At 37.4% G+C, this 21255-nt stretch overlaps 8 protein-coding genes across 8 annotated transcripts; 4 read left to right on the top strand and 4 right to left on the bottom strand.

The window, feature by feature from the left end:
• Positions 1-926: 926 nt before the first annotated feature.
• On the top strand, positions 927-1746 carry PHYBLDRAFT_6096 (hypothetical protein; the record flags this gene model as incomplete). The annotated part of the gene is made up of 2 exons (XM_018440724.1): positions 927-1254; positions 1325-1746. Coding segments are annotated over 2 exons (750 nt in total), but the record flags the coding sequence as incomplete, so codon positions are not given.
• A 280-nt stretch (positions 1747-2026) lies between these two features.
• On the bottom strand, positions 2027-2809 carry PHYBLDRAFT_157480 (hypothetical protein). The gene is made up of 2 exons (XM_018433624.1): positions 2581-2809; positions 2027-2511 (listed from the first exon to the last, which is right to left on the bottom strand). Exons 1-2 carry the CDS (start codon positions 2767-2769, stop codon positions 2119-2121), a joined length of 582 nt encoding a protein of 193 aa, XP_018296232.1. The 5' UTR covers positions 2770-2809; the 3' UTR covers positions 2027-2118.
• A 936-nt stretch (positions 2810-3745) lies between these two features.
• On the bottom strand, positions 3746-4995 carry PHYBLDRAFT_185119 (hypothetical protein; the record flags this gene model as incomplete). The annotated part of the gene is made up of 4 exons (XM_018439034.1): positions 3746-3789; positions 3866-4014; positions 4099-4854; positions 4895-4995. Coding segments are annotated over 4 exons (1050 nt in total), but the record flags the coding sequence as incomplete, so codon positions are not given.
• A 169-nt stretch (positions 4996-5164) lies between these two features.
• PHYBLDRAFT_185118 (hypothetical protein) lies at positions 5165-6505 on the bottom strand. The gene is made up of 4 exons (XM_018439033.1): positions 6140-6505; positions 5819-6065; positions 5635-5761; positions 5165-5502 (listed from the first exon to the last, which is right to left on the bottom strand). Exons 1-4 carry the CDS (start codon positions 6478-6480, stop codon positions 5237-5239), a joined length of 981 nt encoding a protein of 326 aa, XP_018296230.1. The 5' UTR covers positions 6481-6505; the 3' UTR covers positions 5165-5236.
• Positions 6506-6714: 209 nt separating this feature from the next.
• PHYBLDRAFT_80182 (hypothetical protein) lies at positions 6715-11903 on the top strand (the record flags this gene model as incomplete). Its single annotated transcript, XM_018443565.1, has 15 exons — positions 6715-6886; positions 6950-7018; positions 7092-7168; positions 7236-7307; positions 7483-7800; positions 7884-8284; positions 8365-8996; positions 9071-9315; positions 9391-9612; positions 9674-10346; positions 10422-10505; positions 10581-10641; positions 10703-10860; positions 10921-11407; positions 11482-11903. The coding sequence occupies 15 exons, from the start codon at positions 6715-6717 to the stop codon at positions 11792-11794; spliced, it is 3984 nt and encodes a 1327-aa protein (XP_018296229.1). The 3' UTR covers positions 11795-11903.
• A 1211-nt stretch (positions 11904-13114) lies between these two features.
• Positions 13115-13592, top strand: PHYBLDRAFT_140291 (hypothetical protein; the record flags this gene model as incomplete). The annotated part of the gene is made up of 2 exons (XM_018430379.1): positions 13115-13394; positions 13474-13592. 2 exons carry the CDS (start codon positions 13115-13117, stop codon positions 13590-13592), a joined length of 399 nt encoding a protein of 132 aa, XP_018296228.1.
• Positions 13593-16038: 2446 nt separating this feature from the next.
• Positions 16039-18354, bottom strand: PHYBLDRAFT_71765 (hypothetical protein; the record flags this gene model as incomplete). The annotated part of the gene is made up of 5 exons (XM_018442537.1): positions 16039-16560; positions 16638-17209; positions 17338-17658; positions 17717-17929; positions 18003-18354. 5 exons carry the CDS (start codon positions 18352-18354, stop codon positions 16039-16041), a joined length of 1980 nt encoding a protein of 659 aa, XP_018296227.1.
• A 1052-nt stretch (positions 18355-19406) lies between these two features.
• PHYBLDRAFT_154330 (hypothetical protein) lies at positions 19407-21059 on the top strand (the record flags this gene model as incomplete). The annotated part of the gene is made up of 6 exons (XM_018433311.1): positions 19407-19464; positions 19611-19741; positions 19874-19958; positions 20046-20587; positions 20687-20833; positions 20949-21059. 6 exons carry the CDS (start codon positions 19407-19409, stop codon positions 21057-21059), a joined length of 1074 nt encoding a protein of 357 aa, XP_018296226.1.
• Between the last annotated feature and the right edge of the window lie 196 nt (positions 21060-21255).

The following is a 21255-nucleotide window of genomic DNA, read 5'->3' as shown; positions in this document are numbered from 1 at the left end:
TTATATACATTGACTACAATCTCTTTAGGTTTCTATAACAGAATGAGTGTTCTACTCTATCTAAAGAGATAATTTTGATTACAATTGTTGAAAGTTGTATATGTAAGTTTTCTTATTGCCCTTTTATACTCTAAGCTCCTTTTAACTATGCAAATTCTACGCATTTTTTATATATGTTCTTTTAAAACAGCTTTCTCATTTCGGATGAGAATAATGAAGGATAGTTTGACAGAATAAAATCAATTGATAAAGACTTTGAAAACCAAAAAAAAAAAAAATACAAATACACCAGATGTTCAGTTTGCATAAACGTGATGACACTTTTTCTCATTATGCCCACACACACGCACACACACAAACTTTAACACAACTTGGCGGAGAGCAATAAAATCCATAAAATCGGCTTCGGATAATAAAAAAAAAAGGCTATTGTTTTACGGACAAAGGTTTCAGTAATACATCAAGAGCTTTCTCCAACTTTGATAATTGGGATATGTCTTTGGATCTACCCAAAAGAATCGTACCACTCATATATATCAACCTAAGAGAAAAGGTATATAAACGAACTGATTCAAGATACATAATCATCAAGTATATATTATTAAAGGTATTAAAGATAAAGAATTATGGAATAATATCACCCATATCTTCAAGTTTGCATATGTTGACTCCAAATTTTGTGTTGTGAAGGACTAAATGTATATATGGAAATGTTGTACCATTAAAAAAATACAAAAATAACAAGCGGGGTAAATATAAGTATATACTCAACATCTGTTTCATAAAGCATAGTGACGTGAATACTCCAGGTACGCCGTCAATGTGACAGGTCTTTATGAACTCATAAACCGTGATAATCAGACTATTGACAATCAATTCAGACAAACTCTCTAATGTCCCTTCCATTGCCTGTAAAAAAGTCACTCTATGAGATCCTTTTGATCAAAAAAGATGCCGATCAAGCTGCCATCAAAACAGCTTATCGAAAACTAGCCTTAAAACATCATCCAGATAAGCAACCTACTACTTCAACTGAGGAAGAAAAACAGAAAGCCACCGAAACATTTCAGCAAATTGGTCTTGCTTATGCAATATTGAGCGATCCCTCAAAAAAATCACATTATGATACTACAGGAAACATCAGCACAGATAATTTGAATGACGGTGATAAATCATGGTCAGATTATTTTAAAGATCTGTGGTCAGGAATTGTTAGTGCAGAGACCATTGAAGCCCATTCAGAAAAGTATAGAGGTATTATCTGTATTCTTAAAACTATTGCACAAAACATGAAGAATACGATGCTAAATCAATAGCCTTTTAGGATCCGAGGAAGAGGAAAAAGATGTCCTGAGATTTTATGAGCAATTCAAAGGCAATCTAGATTCTATCCTTGGTCACCTTGAATGTTCTACTGCTCATGACGGTCCTCGCCTAGAGAAAATCGTCAACAAACATATTCAGAGTGGGGCTATAAAATCACGCAAAGCTTTTGAGGCTACAAGTACTTCAAAAGCCCATGCCAAAAGATCTAAGCAAGCGAAGAAAGACGAGGCTGCTTTCGAGAAACAAATGAAAAAAAGCAAAAATCAAAAAGAAAAGGAAAATGAGAGCGATAACACTTCACTCGAGGCTATGATCCTTGCGAGACAACAGAACCGACAAAGTGGTTTGAGACACACTCTCGACTCTATAGAAAAGAAAGCCAAAAAAGAACAAGCTTCGTCCTCCGAGTCTTCTTCCAAGCGTACTTCTGATTACATCGAACCTACTGATGATGAATTTGAAAAGATCCAACAGCGCCTGATGGCAAACAAGAAACAAAAGAATAAGAAATAATTTTATAGATCTCACATTTAAGATAAGATATAAACAAGCGTTTATTAATATCAAGTTATGAATTGTGAATAATAAATCAATACAGTTACAAAGTGTATATATTTGGTAGCTCTTGTTTTGTGTATTTTTAATACCAATTGATTTTTTTTCTAAGAAAAAATGGAACAGTGGGACCATCTTAAAAAGTAGTTGGCTAATCAACCTACTCTTTTTTTTGTTTCTGCTTTTTATTTTTTGTTTTTGTTTAAATTGAATTTAGATTAACATTATAAGCTGTACTTAGATTCCCACCTGGTTCTTCAAATCCAAGAACCAACCTACAGTTTCTACTCGTCGCATATCCGAAATACCTGTCCCGCTGACAGTTTCAAACAATAACTTCAATGTAGCTTTTTGCATACCTGGTGTTTCCAAGTTAAGCACCAATGTCCTCAGCTTATTCAGATAGACTGCATAGAAAGGTCCAAGTGAGAGTGGTTTCATAAGTTCGATAAGAACAGTTATATATTGTGACCTCTCCACGCATTGCGACTCTTCTGTCAATCCATCAATCTTATCCAAGAGATGTCCAACAGTAAGCCATGCAATTGCATCATCCATATCACATAAAGCCTGAGTCATAGTTGAGTAACCAAATGTAAGCTGCTGTAAATTAATTCTCTCGGGGAAACTCTACAAAAAAAACACGGCGTATTATATTATTAGGATCCTGATGTTATTCTATATTATTTGTAAACTCACACTGATGAGAATATTGGCGTAAACACCCGCTACTTCACGGGATACGGGTTTTTTGGCAGTTAAGAGACTCAATATAGCAGCATGAACACTCTCGTAAAGGTCTTTTGATTGAATTGATTTCCATTTGAGAACAGGGTAAATAACAGGCAAAATTACATCTTCCAAAATTTGGTCTTCAATGTAGGTCATCACTTGTTCAATAAGATTTGTATAGAACAAAAGGCGGGATATATGGGTTGTAGAAAGAAGCTGAACAGGATGGGTTGTGTCGATTACATATTGAGAAGGAGCTATATAATAGAGGGTTAATTGAGAAGATTCTACAAACGAGTTTGTTAACTTTACCATAGTCTTTGTAAGCATTTTTCAATACATAGTTTAGTTTGCACACGTTATCTTCGTGGGTCAAATATGACACTGCATTTGTTAACGTGTCTTGGTAAGCCTGAAATCCTGTATTTGTACCCAGATGTTCGGTAATAAAATGGAGGTTGGCATAAAGGTTGATTGCATTTTGGGCTACAAAAAATGATGATGAGTACTGAATCCAGGACAGTACAATACCATACTTAACACCCTACCTGCTCCAGACACCAGTACTAGTCCTTCACCATTAGGATAATCAACAGCCACAGCCTTAAAAATGACAGTAGTGGCAAACAAAAGCGTTTTGAAGAAGGACCAGATAGAAGTATTGAGATCCTTGTTCATATCATCGGTACCTTTTGTTGTATTGTATTATTAATATATTTAAGATCACTCTTGTTAGTTAACTTACCATATCGAACTACAAATCGGTCCCAGTCCACAAATATCCGATAAGAAAATCCTGTCAGCCTGCATGACACATAGAATAAGTATCGTAGCCGTATATATCTTTCTTATTTCCTGTATACCTATCTAATAATGACTCCACACATTCTATGCATATGGGGTCACCAACTGTCAATATGGCCTGTATCACCTTGGCTGCAGCTCTGGAGATTCTGCCTATGTCTTTGTGAAGAGGATCCTGGATAATTTTATTCAACAGTTCGGCATCTTTAGGTTCGTTTGATATGTTCTCAATAATTTTCCCATCTTCCCAAGAATATTTGCTTGTAATGAGAAATGATTCAATGCAGCTCAAAATAGCCTTAAGATTCATTCCTTGAATCAATTTGACAGACAATGTAGGTAGGCACTGTCCAGCAAACAGAGCAATGACATCTATATTCGAATATACGCCAGTAAAAGTGAGATATACACTATAATTTAAGTACTGGAATATTTTGATATTACTTACCCTGATGTTTGTCAAATGAATAGACTTCTTCTTTGCTGACAGTTTCTGTAACAACATTGTCAAATGCATTGACGAATAGGATTTCAACTTGCTTTTGGAAATCAGCAACTTTTGACGTTTTGGCACCTTGATTGAACTGTAACATGCGTCTACATATATATCCCCTCAACACGTGAGCAAAAAACCCTTTTTTATACTTTTTTTTTCTTTAAAAAAGTATCCACAAAACCTACACTACGCCTACAAGCACTGCCACTCGGGTCATTTTCACCTTGAGTGGTTCTTCTCTTGGTTCCACGACTGTCTTTGTCAGTGCGATCAGGTTTCCGAGATCGGCAACTGCTTTTGTTACAGGTGTCTCCTTGGATCGTTTGTCAACGCTGTGTTCAAACACGTTGATTACTGGTCTTAGACGATGGTCTGGAATACGAGACACAAGTTGTATATACACCTCTACCAGGCGTTCGCATGATCCAATTTCAAATGCATTCAGTGCAGTGGTCTCTGCGAGTGCATGTGCTACGCCTGCTTCAATTGATTCAGCCATATCTGTATCTGCATTCTGGTGTTCGATCACATCAGACATATCATCCAGGATTCGCACGTCATTGTACACCGAAGGTGCACGCCCCGCCAGTCCTACCAACCCTATCCAGGCTTCTTTTTGAACGGTTGGGGGAGGCTTGTTTTGTGAAGTTAATAAGGAATGCATAGATTCCAGTACCCGAACAAGATCTGACTCTGCGGCAGGGATTGCGGATGGTGCTCCTGACAATCGGCGTACCCAAACAGACCAGAGACTATAGATAGACTCAAGACCACCCCATTCCGGTACTGATGATTGAGAGATAAATTGGTCCCGTAGGCTGAAGCATATACTAATAAATGAAGGTGTGAACCATGGCAATGGAAGATGTTGGCTATGTTTAGACAGTTGGCTTAGGTGATTGAGGATCTGCAATGAATGGTTAGTTCGATACTCAAGCCGTCTTAAATCTTTATTTCATTTCTTTTTTAAGTTTTTTCCACCTTGCCTCATCCTGACCAAGGGTTTTGTATTGCATCAGAGCAGTATAGCTGGCAGAAAGTGTTTGTGCCAATGCATTTATATCAGACTGCTCAGTTGCCATAATTTTAATATGTGGTTAAAGGGACGCTGGGCAAAGACAAGACTAGATTTCATAGATAGTCTTCAGAGCATTGACGAAATGCGGGGTGGGTGTGAATAGCATTGTGGGGATTGATGACATGTGACTCTTTGTCAGACAAAGACGGATGATGGGAATAAGCGATTTGATTCATGCTTACTATTTTGAATTATTTATTATTATTATTTTATATTATTTTATATTTGATTTTTAGTATTTATGATTACATATAAGTGACTTTGGTACCCATTTGTACTGTTTGCCATAATTTCGCCATCAATCCTTTAAAAGCAGGCGAGAGTTGGCTACGGTAATAACGCAGTAGACCAAATAGAATAAACAATACAAATAATACACCATAGTTTGAGTTTTGGGTAAGGGGAAGAAGCCAAGTCCTGATGGATGTAGCCAGACTAGAGTCAGCCAATGTCCGAGGAGATTTGTCTTGTAAGGCTCTTGATGAAGTAGCCTCGGTAGCCTTTTTTGACTCTAAAGACGACATTTCAGCCTGTTTTGTTCTTGTTTGTCTCTCTATTTGTTTTTGTTGCAACTGTTGCTGTTGCTGCTGTTGCTGCTGTCGTTGTCGTTGCTGTTGCTCTTTCTTTTCCTGCTCCTTCTCACGTTGCTGCTGTTCTTTCTTCTCTAGTTCCCTTCTTTCCCGCTCCTTCTCTTTCTCTTTCTGAGCAGCCTTTTGTTCCTCCTGCCGTTTAGCTGCCTCTTGATGTGCAGTAATACTTTTTTCTAGAGTCTATATGTTAAATAAAGGTTTAGCATGTATCCAAGTATTTATATAGTTGATCCTTACTGTCTTTGCACTGGGAGATAAGAATGAATTATACTCAAGAAATGACCTTGCAGAATCATAATCATTCAGTGCAGGCAAGACACGACACACATACAGATCTACTGTCTCTCTGTATAGTTTCATCACGCCATCATCTTCTCCTGCAACCGACAAATGATCCACAGTTGCTTCTGAGAGACTGGAGTACCATTCCTCAACTACCTGTCTACCAACGGCAGGAACATTAAGCTTGAGAGACATCACCATTCTATACATATATATTACATATTTATTAGATTTTTCAATAAACTCTACGACTTTGAGCATAAATGATACCCTTACGCAGAAGTGACAAGAGATGGATCCACTAAATTGAGGTTTTGGTACCAGTCTGTCAAGTTTGTCCACAAGCCATAACAAGCAGATTTTTTGGAAATAGGTTTATCAGAGACAGATTGTGTTAGCCCGAGTGTGCTAAGGGTGTTTGGGGTAGGGTCTTCGGGACGATTCAGGAGAGTGGTTCCGATCGTTAGGTAAAGCGCCCAAACTTTTGTGCCATTAAGAGATTCCTGAGGTAATGGTAGAAGCTCGATTGCCTGTAGACAAGAGGCAGCGGCCTGCGCATACCGTGTGAGTAAAAAGAGTCGGAGTGCTTTTTGGTATTGTCTCTCGAGGTCAGCCATAGAAAATTGGGTAAGAAAATCAACCAAAAAAAAAGTAAGAGGGAAGAGGGAAGAAAATGGTAGGAGGAGAGAAGAGAAGCCTATTTGGGCCAATCATAGACACACCGCTTGTTGAACGGTGTCTTAATCTGTTAATGAAAGTTTAATGTCCTTTTAGACCATTAAAGAAGGGAAATAAAGGAGAACTTGTTTACCTCTCTTTCTTACTGGTTGATTCCAACGACAATAGCAGACATGCCATTGCCAACATCATCACGGAATACACTCATCACTCTACAAGATGCTATTACTGACTCCCCTGTCTACCGTGCAAATATCCTCCATTTTGACGAGCAACTGGACCTATTGGAAAGATGGCTCGAAACACTATCAAAACATATGAAGCTTTACTGCGATAGACTCAATAGTAAGCATACATACTTATATATATAGCACCAGACTAAAATCACAACTCACTTTTACCTTTTAGAATTCAATCTTGAAACAAACCTGGTCTGTAAAAAGGCTATCCCTGTTGGTATTGATGATACACTTATAGGTATGCTGGCATGGATATAAAATCCATAGTTACTGATAACAACATCATTAACTCCATATTTCACATCCATTAGACTGTAACTTCACCGGAGCAGTCATAAAAAGCTTTTCAGATGCACTACAGACTAGCTTGGCTTTTAAGACCAAACTGGTAATTACTTCTTTGCTTGTCCTGTTGATCAACAACCAAATGGCTGATTAAATAAATTTCCTTTTAGGTAACTGACCTCGAAGATAATTTTATCCAACCATTGCAGCAATTCGTAAAGACACACCTTAAAGAATTCAAAGTAAGATTTAATATAATGTTCCTTGGGGTATAAGGTGGCCTTAAAGGATATACTATAAGGACTTCCCACCCAAGGCTGTAATTTGAGTAGAAGCACGATAGTTACTTTGTGTTCGACATAAAAAGATATATGTAACGTGTGAACGTGGTGAGCTAAGCCATTTTGTTTAAAATAGGATTTCCGGCGTCAACATGAAAAATCACTTGAGAGGTACGAGGCGCAGCTAGCCAAGTACACTGCACAGAGCAAAACCAAAGAAGCTTCGGCGGTACGTGAAGAAGCATTTCGGCTGCATGAGGCCCGAAAATCATACGTCCGCATGTCGGGACAGCATGTATTGCGTATTTTACATTTCCGCTCCATCTTGGAGCATTGCCTCGTTGAGCACTTCTCGGCTGCTACACTTGCCCATCTCTCGGATCTGGACGGAGGAACTCGAGTTTGGCAGAAATTAGATAGCAGTCTAGCATCGTGGAAGCAATGGTTGGTCGACGTAAGTAATAACGTAAATCTAGATATTTTAAGCATTTTGTCTCACCGCGTATTCTTTACATTTAATTCAATTGGAATCTACAGGACAAAGAGACATGCGATTTCCAGTTACATGCTTTACAAGCTACCCGAAAAGGCCTTGAGAATGAATTTATCCAAAAAGTACAGCCTCCGCGTGACTTGGATCGCTATGTTCCCTCAGCTGTCACTACAACGCGCCACTCAATTGATTTCTCAGCACCGACTGAACAGGGACATACAAGCTACAAGTGGGGTTATTTATTTGTAAGAGGATCTCGGAGCTCCTGGTCCCGTCGGTGGTACTTTCTGTATGATGGTTACTTTGGTTCATGTCATGTCAGCCCATCTATTAAACTAAAGGGAGCAATCACTATGTCGGAGCGAGTATCAGTATTACTGTGCGACATCAAGCCTTTGGGCGATGTCGATCGTCGGTTCTGTTTTGAGGTTATGTGTGCACAACAGTAAGTTAAAATAATACTACTCTAACCCCAACAAAAGAAAAAGGCGAAATTTCTAATTATCTCAATTACCAAAAAAAAAGACCTTCATTTGTATTGCAAGCAGAGTCTGAGGAAGAAATGCGTAGCTGGATAGCTGCTTTTGAGAGAAGCAAGCGTTTGATGCTCCAAAATGAACATGCACCTGAAATTGTTGACGAAATCAGAACTACCCAAATGGATCCCACTAGCCCAGCTATAGTTATGCTTTCAACCACTGCCAATGTTGACAAGTCTACCCTTGCCAATGCCACATCTCTTACACCTCTATTGGTCTGGGAAGCTGCGAAATCCCAGATGGCAAGTAATACAGCCGGAAGTCTCTCTGTTCCCACATCGCCAACTGCTCCCACACATTCGCAATCTTTCCAACCTATTCAAGAACCTCAACAAGATTCACAAGTAGGGACTTCTTGGGGAATCCCATGGGCACTCGTCCCAAGTATGTTCCAGTCTACAGATGAAAATGGTTCGGATCATCTCCCTGCCCCGGCATCGGCCGCTCCTTCTACTCTTGCAGATATCGATGGTCATCAGGTTGTCTGGCCCAACCAAACTGACGACCTTGCCTCACTAAAGGTAGATCTTACCGGATATGATTCTGAGCTTGAAACCAAGAACAAAGAACTTCGTCGCTTGTTTGGTGGTGTGGCAACTCATGAAGTTGTTGTGGATGGTAACTATTAATACAAAACTGTAACAACTCTGGGCGTATTTTTTATTTTGCTTTTGGTTTTTATTTTGTTTTAGCATTTACTGGTCTTTTGAAAAAGAAACCTTCCGCTCTCCCTGAAGAACCCGCAGACATCAAAGAACTCGAATGCCCAATCTCACCTCTGCCTATGGATTCACTAGAACAAGAGTTCAATACACACTTGACAGATAGTGTCAAGAAACCAACTTCTGACTTTGGCTTTGCTTATACTGGTCGTGCTTTCATTACCCAAGAAACTTTTTGGTTCTACAGCTGTGTATTGATGACATGTGTAAACACCGTAAGTATATATTAACACAATTACCAGGATATATTTTCTCAGTTTTATATACATATATGAAAATATGAAAAATAGGTGGCAGTACGATTGAAAGATATCTCGGGAATCAGACTCGTGCGTGACCCATCCCTTGTAAACGTGGGTACTTCTTCACATATTGCAATTGCTATTGATTTGGCCCAATCCACAAGCAGCCTTGATAATCAAGGTCCTTTGATAATCACTGCTCTATTGGATGATATCGAGGTGGTTTCTGAACGCTTGCGATTTGCTGTAGACAATGCCAAGAGTTCTCATGTAAGAAAATAACTAAATATAAGTTTTTCAAGGTTCTTACCACACGTGTTTTTTATATTAGCCTCTCCCTCTTCAATCACTTTACGACATTCTGCACCATCTTTCTGCAGCCACTAGTAAGAAGAAGAAGAATGACCAAATCACTACAATTAAGGTGGAGCCTGTCAAATCAGCATCAAGCCCTGATTTCTCTACCACTGTGCCTGTGCCTGACATTATCCAACCAGAACCATCCAACTCACCTCAGCCAACAAAGGCTGAGAAGAAGAAGAGGGCTCACCGCAAGAGTACTGCTGCTGATAAACGACCTATATTTCCAGCCAAAACAGGAGCATTGGCAACTGCTATGATGGCAGCTACAGTAGCAGGTGGCAACGGCTTCTTTGATGTTAATCGAGTGGCACGTATAGAAGAAGCTCAGAAGCAGGTCAAGCAAACCCCAGCCTTGAACGTGGATAGCACTGTTGAAAAGGCGTCAACAGATGACTTACATGCAAATGCTGTAGAAGGTGAAAAGGGCCAAGATCAAGCAGATGCTCTACCAGCGCACATCAAGGCACCTTCTGGACCTTGTTCGTGCGAGTGTACCGACCATTTGGAAAAGTTAGAAGCTGAGATAGACCTTCCAATTTCTGCAAAACGTCTGTATGATCTTATGTTCTCTGAAGAACAGACAGGACCTGCAGCGAATAATAGTATCTGGGAACGTAAGACAGTCCAGAGTAACAGCAAAGGTAATACACGGTAGCTAAAAAATAATATTAGACCTTGCTATAATACAGCTTTATTAATGATAATAATAACAAAAGATTACCGGGTCAGCTCATGGGAGTCTGTGGATGGACATCAGCAACGTGTACTCAAATATATTATGCCTGTTAGTAATCCAATGGGTAAGTAATGTATATTTATATAGCCACTTGAAAAATAGGCGCTTAAAGATTATACTGACATAATTTTCTACTTAGTGAAAGTTAAAGAAGCCGAAGTCGTTGAAAATCAGGTTATTCTCAAGAAAGAGGATTATATGTAAGACTTTCTTATTATTCTCGTCAAGAGAACTTATAATCTAATATGTTATGTATTACAGTCGCTATGTTGTTCAGATTTCTACAAAGACTGCACAACTTCCCTACGCAGATGCATTTATTCCTTCCGTGCGTTATTGCATATCATGGATCAGCCCAACTGAGAGTAAACTAGTCTTCCATATGGGTGTAAAGTTTGTAAAGAGTGTCATGGTTAAAGGTGAGTTTATAGGCCTACTTAATCTTTTTAATATAATATTTATTAAAATCAAATGTATAGGCATGATTAGCAAAGCAGCTCTTAAAGGAATGGGTGAAAGCATTGCCATGTTCTCAACCCTTTTGGAAGAGGAAGCTAATAATATTGCCCAAGAAAACAACAAGGCTAATGGTGTTAAACCAACTGCTAGTCTTAAACGCACTGCTCGTGTTAACAGTATGCGTAAGAAACCCGAAGCTGCTGTAGAGGCACCTAAAGAAGGTCTTGACAAGTGGATGGAATTGGCTCAGGACGTGGTTGGTACCGTGATGGATGTGGTCACAGAAATACCATTCTATGTTGGTGTCAGTATTGCTGGTGTGGTTACTATTTGGATAATATGGATAATGTTGCGCGCAGGCTCGCCCAGCAAACATTCCCTAGATGTTTCCCAATGTTCCCCAATGTCGAACAATCGCTCGGTTGCGTCGCGCGCTGTTTATTTGCGTGATTTGGAAGACGGTTTATTAAAATCAAAATTACAGCCTGCTTATCTCCAATCAGAAAGGTAAGAGGGAGAAAAAGAGTTATCCAAGTCTTTTCCCCCAAATCGATTTTGACTTTATTTTTATACCAAAATAGCTTCAGAGCATTCTTGGCTACAAAAACTAATCCAGGAAGGGAAACAAATACACACGAATGGTCTCGAGAACGCCACCACCAGTTTGCTGTAGAGCTCCTGTTCAGTCGTGAGCGAATTGCGATGCTACGTCACGATACCTTGGTGATTTTCCAGTTACTGAACGAGGTCGATGCCCAACTGTTGGAGAATGAGTATATGAATTGGTTGATGGACACCAGATCCAAGTGCAGAGCATATTCTGGATCTTCTTCTAGTCAAAAACTATTGGAGTGTGAGCAAATTAATCATGCCTTAAAGACTTTCTTAGAATAGATAGCCAACCAAGCTACAGGAAGAAACTATATTTTAAACTTTACAGAGTAAACTTCCTTTTGTTTAAATTTTATTACCAAATAAATATTTTTCTAGAATTGATATTTTCATAAACTGCTGCAAAAAACATCTTTTTAAAACATAAACCTCGTCAAAATAAAATAGTGTTACTTACCCAAAAACAAGGCTTTTATTCTTTAGAAGTGGGAGATATCTGACCCAAAAAGCTCTCCATACTCGTGTAAGCAAGTGATCAAAGCTAGTGGTGACCACACTATATACTAACAAAATAAAAAAATGACCATTCATTCTACGATTTCCATTCCTTTCTTCTTTCGTTTAAGCAATGCACACAATGAAATTGAAAAATGAGAAAATGGTCTTGGAATAAAATGTTGGAGTAAGATGGTGTAAAAGGTTATTTCTTCCTCTTTCGTTGTGTCATACGTTATCAATTCATTTAAGCGACACTCCAAAGCTTTCTTGTATGGCATGTATTAAAAAAAATTCTGATTACTGGTTACATAACTTTTAGCGCTAGATTGTTAGTATTGATGAACTCATTATTGATTATTTACATAGGTTCTTTGTTTCGACATTTATCCCAGCATCTGAATGATTGTGGAACAAACCCTTTGAAATGGGTTTTCCTCTCAGTATTTATAAATACAATAAGGATATTACTTGTGTATTTAATTCCCCACGCCTTTTCTACCTCTCTTTCAAACACACATTTCTTTATTCTTTTTCATCTCTTATCTTATTTCTGGAGTGGCATCTTATTTTAAAAATACTTCTTTACCCAGTAAACGAGTCATTTGTTTTGTCATAATAGATACCGATACACGAATACTTTCTCTTTCTCTTTCTCTCTCTCTCTCTCTTTCATTCCAATTCATGCCATTCATAATCTCCATCCAGATTAGCCTAGGTCAGCAATATACAATTCAAGCCCTCGGCATTATCAAACATTATTTTGCAATTTATATACTCTATAAACAAAAGCAGTATATATATATTTAAACATGGTTATCGGTGTCACGTTAAAATATACAAATAGTGTTTTATTTTATCTTTCAAATTTATTCGACTAAGTTAATTTCTTCTTATAAATGAGCTCTCCTAATTACAAAATTGACATCAATCAAATAAAAAAAAAGTTTAAAAGCGTGTTTTTTTATTGGAAACAATACTAGTTAAAAAGGACTTTATTTATTTATTTATTTAAAGATATACATGTATATACATAAAGAAACTATTTTATTCTATTTGATTGAATTTCACTTAATGTTCTTTTACATGAGTAAAAGAATAAAAAGCATGACACCAAGTTCTTTGTCCCCGCATTACGCGGCTCAATCTCCTTCAGGACGTAAACCTGACTTGGTAGCGAAGGAGGTGCTGGAATGGTGGCAAACCAACGGAAAGCACCCGTTCATCCAGCCCCACATCTCGTCACCGAGTAATGTGGGTGCGAACTCGCCAGAGAACTTACCACTAGGTGATAAGGTCCAGCTCATTCGACTACCAGTAGCTTCACCGTCAGCCGTTAAAGAGTTCAGTCAGGTTTGCAGTGAAGAGCCAGCACATCTCACCACAGGTTAGACCTCCCTCCCCCCAGCATCATGATTCCACATTGGCGATGCGATGTACACAGTAGTCCTTCCAAAAATGAAAAGAGACCATGCCCCACGACTTCTCAGAATTAACTGAGCTGGCGAGTAACAACTTTCACTTTCCGATGCTTGTAGCATGGAAGAATCTCCCTGCAACGGTCGCAAGAGACGCCTCACTATGAAACCGGGACTGTTGTTGCTCAAGGAGAAAACAAACGACGCGCGTTGGAGGAGGTCTATAAGTAACAGAAATTTTTTTCATCTGCGATTAAAGTTTACGACTGCGCTTTTTGTCAGTCTTAGATGTCCACGTCAGAGCAAACGTGATATGGCTATATATTCTTTTTATTGGGTTTGTGTAACTGTTCTAAGGTAGAGTAGACAGCTAATAATATTGAATTAGATTACTAGAGAAGATGGCTTTTTCAAAGTAAAGCAAAGTAAAGCAAAAAAGCAAAGAAGTAAGGAAAGGTTCGGTTTTGATCGGTGTAGCAATAACTTTCAAAGTGGAGTACACGTTTCTATAACAGCGATTTGTAGGTTACTCTAAAGTGGTCTGTGCACTTTTTGGTCGAGGGCACAAGAGAAAGTTTTTTTTATTTTGCTTGCATAAATAAACACAAAAGAGACCCAATAGTCATTATAAAGTAAACATGCGCACATTTAAAAGCGATATTAAGCAAAAGGTATTTATGCATATTGCCTAGATCCCATCACATCAGGTACCGGGATTTTGAATTTCAGGTTGAGTCTTAATGAAATGTAGTTCTATCAATACTTGAAAGTATCAAGATGATTTCTCAGGTGAATGTAAGTGATTTATACCATATGTTAGATAATTATGATGTGAAACATAACATATATTTCCAGCCTTTTCTTTGTGAGAGGCTTAGGTACGAATAGTAAGCATATATTAATAAAAATACAAAAAATTAACAAATGAATACTAATGAAGATATTGGATATTATCCTTTTATTAGAAGGTGTAATTGGCACTGACAAGCCAGCTATTGCAGACTATTTAGTGTAGATTAGATGTTCCGGAAAATTGTAAAGTATATACCAAAGATGTTAATAAATTATGAGGTAGACTGGTTGCCACCATTGGGACAGTTTAAGAAGAAAAAACCGTTTGTCTAAGGTTATTTAAATATTTGATATTAAAGCAAAAACAAACACAACTCATACAAAAATTGAAAACCTTGGTTCAAACAAAATAGCAATAATTACACTTGTTGCTTAGTTTCTTTTTTCTTCATTTCGTATATTGTAATATTTGTTGCTAAAGTTTCTTATATACTTTTTATACTGTTATCAATTTAAATATTCATTACCCATTTGCACTACCCATTTTTCTAATCTTATAAAAGCCTTTCAAATTTCTATAACTGTCTTAATACCTAGAAATTCTCTTGTGTAAATTTAATTGCTGTAAGGCATGTCATTTTATCCCTAACTTTACCTAATTCTCTACTGCCTATTTCAATTGGACACAAAATTACTATTGACTATAATATGTGCAATATTCAGATATTCCCTTTAAAGTTAAATGATTACTTGTCTCTATTAATCATCTCAATTAGACGTACAATTACCATTGTCTATATTATGTGTGGGGTTCAAAGCTTCCCTTCACAGTTAATTGTTTACTTGTCTCCATTACTTATCTCAATTGAGAGCATGATCACATCGTAAGTCATCTGTGCAAGTAATTCATGAACTTGTTTTAAAAGTATAGAAGGGCCAAATGTAAATCATACGCAGAAATATCTCCCTTTATTTCTAAAGACGCAGAAGATTAAACTTTTAGATCTGCTCTTTCGCCTTTAAATAATAATGAAACAAGATTATTACTGCCAATATTGTCAGAAATATAATACTTTGGAGTATTTATAGACAACAGGATCAAAATACACCTGCATACTTAAGTCTGATTCCATCTTATTTATGAACAGACTTGATTAATTGGATATGATATTGATGACTCTATATCAGCAAGATTTGCTGTTATATATATATATATAGCCAAGGTTATATTTGTAATGCTTCCTACAAGCAAGTGAAGCAGTTACCCGAGCGAGATTTATACTTTATAGATAATAAAATATTATAAAATTATTATATCATTTTCAAAGAAAAAAGATAATTTGGTGTTAATATTTTTGTCTATTTATTAAAGAATAAAAGACTAATTTCTCTCTGGGCCTGTTCTTTCATTCTCTTTTCTTTCAATCAATTGGTGTATTAATACTAAAAAGAAGTCAGAGCTTTGTACTAGTGCATTGAAATTGCATCTAAAACCAAAAAATACTTAATCTAACTTGCACTATCTCTACGGTAAAAAATGCATACTTAGATGTATTTTGCAAAAGAAAAATCGTACTAAAATCATCTATTTTTAATCATAAGATATACAGAAGCCTTTAACATACAAATTACAGATAAGAAAATACACCTTGTGTTATTATTGTTTTGTATGTATGTATATACTAACTTGATTATATACTGAGGATGTTTAACTTATACAATTTGAAGTAGATAGGTCTTAAAACTATCAAATTACATTGTATGCGCTTTTAAATATATCTTTGTTCAAAGTATTTATTTATTGTCAATAGATATTAAAGCTTAAGCAATGTCCGTAGATCCGTAATGGGGTAATTGTATAGTATCTTTAAATGTATTAGATACTTCTACAGATTGATGATCAGGAGAAGACACTGTCATCGGTAAACTCATTGTTCGTTTCCCAAGTGGTCTATGTGTAATAGGCGGGCCTCGTAGCTGGTAAGTATTTAAGGGTTCTTTAGAAGTGTATGATCCATGAACTGTGACAGGTGTATAGAGATATCGGTGTAGTCCAATTGGACATTCAGGACAGTGTGTAGTCCCAGCTGTATTGTCCCCTCTAGTTCTTGTATTTTCAATTGGAAGACTGTCTAATGGGTTGGATGATGTATCATCTGATTCATCTGTTAAAGATCGAGCAAGAGCAAGAAATCCAGAAGTTGTAGATTCATAAAATTCTTCATTTTCATCTTCATCTCGTAGCTGAAATTTCTCTACCAATACGTCGCCAAAAAGACTGATGAAATAAGCAGCAATAGCAATAGAAAAAACAATGTACATAAACCAGAATTCTTGGGCGAGCTATAGAAAACAATACACAACCGAATTATTAACAACATATTACACTGTATTGAAGTTTACAAAAAAGTAATACTTACTGCCGTCTGGGGTACAAGATCACCAAATCCGATTGTAAGTTGGGTTGCAAAAGCAAAATACAGTGCATCCAGATAATTCCATTGGGTCTCTAGATAGCAAAATACAGCTGCTCCCCCAAACCACGAAAATGCAAGGATGATTGACATACGAACAATACCAGAACGTGTAATGATTTGGACCAGGACCTCTCGATCTTTGTCATTAACAATATCAGCTAGTGTTCCAGTACTGTACATCGATAATGTAGACCTGGTGCGCCGGGGAAATGACCTTGAAGCTTCGAATGTGGACGATACAGGTTTTATGCCATTGAGTACATGCGGCTCAAGCTGGGAATCCAAAGCTGTTGAATCAACTGCAGTTGATGCAGCATGTCTTTGGCGCTGCTTACGAATGTGATTGTGAAATGACTCTACTCGCATAAGATTTACACGCAGAATACGAGACGTGTTTCCGGTCATAACAGCGCGGATCGATAGAAGAAAATAACCAATAACACACACACCTGTAATGGCATAAAAAAGAAAGAACAGACGACCTAAGCTTGTGATAGGCGCAACGTCTCCATACCCTAATCGAATAAAACCGTCGAAATAGTTGTTATAACGAAAATAGAAAAGAAAATGTATGAGGTAATTAATCCAAAATAACTTGATAAATCTAGTAATTAAAGAGGCTTTTTTTTAAAGAAGATTGTACCTATAGTGGTCAGGGCAGTAGTACAGAATACTACCGCTTGGTTGTAAGTCCATTGCTCTATTTTCATAAAGGCAAGGGCCCCCAAGGCAATACTAACGCATGCCATAATACTTGGAAGCACAAGACCCTTGAGTACAAGGGAAAGATCAGAGTAAGGGTAAGATAACATCCAATCTATTGTGAATCCTAGTACAGCCACAGTTTCCAATAATCCCGACCCAAGACAACTCCAAAAGCCGCGCGAATAGACATATACAGGATACGATTGCTGGGGAGAAACACGATCAGCGAACAAATATACAGCACAGAGACACCCGATTGCTGGACAACAAATAAAAGGCAATTAATACAGACAAGTATAAAAGCCTACGAGGCTTACCATGAATAAAAGCAAGCCATTTGCAAAACAGAGAAGCTGTATAAAATCTAAGACGGGTTCTCGCAATTAACAAAAGACAGTTGATAATTCCGCAGAGGAAGGCTACAATGACCAGCCATCTTTCCAGTCTATCAACAATTTCAATCGGATTTTTGTCGTACGCATGCCCCTTTCCATCCCACTGTGAGTGATCTACTAACCACCCATCCACAGCTGTTTTTAATAATAATGATGATGAGATATATTTTTGAGTACAAGCTGTTTACTTGTTTTGAAGTTAGCTTACCGAGTGCACGTACTAATATAAAGGTGCCGTATATAGTTCCAAATGCAGCAACCAGAAAAGGAAGTTCTGCAGTAGATGAAGACCTACCTGTCCAACGTTGTCTACTGTGAGAACAGCACCACAATGTTTTCAAGGTTGTTTTGCATTGATAGAAAAAGTGTCTGATTTGTGCTATACAATCATCGCTTGAATCCTGATATTGAGCTTCATATTGATATTCCCCCTGTCGACGATGGTAAATACGTGAAGGTTCAGCAAATGTCAATACTGGTCCGCTCGTAGCAGCGTGAGATAATGAGGGATTTTCATCACCCAAAGAAGTTTCTTGAGTCCGTCCTTCATTATCAATCATTTTATATAGTAAATATTTTTTACGCCTCAAGAGAGAGAAAGAGAAAAGAAAACAGAAGATTGTAAAGCTGAAAATATTCTGGTGATCTCAGTTATTGAGCAACCAGTCTTATATAACGTATTGGATAGGCCCGTGCGATCTACTGGGATTAAATAGATCCAGAATAATACAAAACACACACAAGCATCCTACATAGTTATTACAGTCTATAGAAAGAAAGAACAGAAATAAAGAAAGAGTAAGTGTGAGGGCTTTTTGCTAAAGGACGTTTTGAGCTTTATCGCAGACTAAATTCGCATTCATTCTACAACCCTAATTTCCCTCTCCTTAATATTTCTCTCTTTCTCTTTGTATTATATATTATGCGTTTTATTGATTTAAATATATTGTTAGAACAAGGTCTGTAACAAAACCATTTCTTTATTTCTCTTTGTGTAGATAGAGAGTGTATTACATTATGGAATGTTTATAAATTATTGTTATAACATGCAGAAGTGTTAAGCACTTAATATATATTTTTTTGGTCGTTACAGTAATATATTATACTTCTTCTATAGTTCAATACCCTCTCTAATATCTGCACAAACTGATCAGTGCTTTGCATTGTAGTCGACAAATAAATATAACAAAAAAAAATTAATGTCTAAAATCAACTGCGCAAAAAAAAACAATATTATCACAAATAAAAGCGCAAAACATATGTATACAATCAGCGCTCGATTTAGTGATAGTGATAAAATTTTGCATCTCCCAATTAGCTCACTAAATTGATTTTTTGTTTGTAAGAAGCATTTTATTAGGCTTGGGAGGCTCATTAAATTGAGCTTTGACTGTATATTAAATCAACGCAAGCTTTTCATGTACCAAAAATGGTACCTTTAACGCTTACCAATGACTATACACGTCACTCTTCACGTGCTTAAGTGCCTTCTACTCAACCAACCCCCCACCCCCACATATATACTTTTTTTTTTACTGTCCGGCTTTACTTGCCAGGACACAAAAAATACACGCACAAAAAGTCATAAATCCTTTGTGGAGATAATAATAATATGACAATGATAAAATCATGGATGCAAAGACCTGAAGCCAAGAAGTATGCCGCCGATGGTACAGATTTGTTTCATTCATAAATATATACATAAATTATACATGTATACATGTATAATAGAATACATATTAATCCAAAACAATGCCTGCATCAAAAAAGTAATGCAACATTCTAATGTAAAATGGTTACATAAAATCGTACATAGTCGCAGTATTTGCTTTATCACAAGTCGCCTTTTACTTTGCCTTCAAATGGATTATTGGATCGATTGATCCTACAAAAGCTAAACGACAAGAAGCCAAGAACAAGAGCTCACAAGTCCTCGGCCGCTTAGGGGTAAAAATACCTTCATATCTGTTTTAGGAAAAGAAAACGACAATGGTTACAAAATGTCAAATAGGAATTAAATTAAAACAAAAGTTTTTAATCTCATTCCACCACAATTTATTCAATAATCACCAATTTTAGGCCAAGGACATCAAGTTGAATGAATACGAGCACATTATTGCAGCAGAAGTCATCCATGCTGATGAGATTACAGTCAACTTTAAACGTATGTAAAAAAAAGGGAAGAAGAAAAAGGAAGAAGAGAAAGAAGAAGAGAAAGAAACCAAGGATCTCAAGCTGATATTCTATATAGAGATCGGTGGTTTAGATCATATTATCCAGGACTTGCGTGAGAGCGTTATTTACCCTCTGTGTTATCCCGAGCTATTCACATCAGCATCCGGATTGTTGGGGGCTCCTCGCGGTGTGTTATTGTATGGTCCCCCTGGCTGTGGCAAGACTATGCTGGCAAAGGCTTTAGCCAAAGAGAGTGGAGCAACGTTTATCAACATCCATGTGTCAACTCTCACTGACAAATATTATGGTGAATCCAACAAGCTCGTCGCTGCAGTGTTTTCTCTAGCTCGTAAGCTGCAGCCATCGATCGTTTTTATTGATGAAATCGACTCATTCTTGCGTGAGAGACGCAGTAATGACCACGAGACAACTGGCATGATGAAGGCTGAGTTTATGAGTCTGTGGGATGGTCTGACCACGGGCGAAGACAGCCGGATCGTTATTTTGGGTGCTACCAATCGGCCCAACGACATTGATTCTGCCATCCTTCGTCGTATGCCAAAAAGATTTGCCGTTAGACTCCCTACAGAATCGCAGAGGAAGAGCATTCTTGAACTGGTAAAGATAATTGCTGTTTCTTTTTAAATATATATGTATATATGTATATATATATCAAGGTTACTTATTTATATATTTTGATTTGGTGATAATTTCAAGCTCTTGCGCGATATCAATCTTGCCCCTGATTTCAAGATGGCTGAGCTGGTCCAGCGTACAGCAGGTTGCTCTGGAAGCGATCTCAAGGAAGTATGCCGTAATGCAGCTATGATTCCTATTCGTGAATATGTTCGATCTGCAAAATTGGTAAATAATGGCGACTCCAGCAAGGACTTGATGCACCTCGATACCTCTGTAAGTTTTACTTCTATATATGTATACGCTTATTTTTTTATTGAATTATCACTAATGTACCACACAGAATATCGACATCAGACCCTTGAATGTGGCTGACTTTTTCAGCTATGACGAAACCAACGAAAAGTCGTTCTCCTATGTTGCAGAAGCACCTCAACAAGAAAACTTGGATTAAAAATAAACAGAGAGGAAACACATACACACACACACACACACACATTATATACATATATTTTTATTAAAAAAAAATCCACCCTTTTCACTTTCAATAAACTCATTCACTTCTTATTCTACCCATTTTTTCTTGTGTTTACACTCCGACGCTCACGTGATACTACCGAGCTTGTGGGGGATTTGAGACCAGGGGGAGG

The sequence above is a fragment of the Phycomyces blakesleeanus genome, assembly GCF_001638985.1.
Source record: "Phycomyces blakesleeanus NRRL 1555(-) unplaced genomic scaffold PHYBLscaffold_3, whole genome shotgun sequence".
Classification (NCBI taxonomy): domain Eukaryota; kingdom Fungi; phylum Mucoromycota; class Mucoromycetes; order Mucorales; family Phycomycetaceae; genus Phycomyces; species Phycomyces blakesleeanus.
Note: the sequence above shows the minus strand (reverse complement) of the source record. Positions and strands in the feature narration are given on the sequence as shown.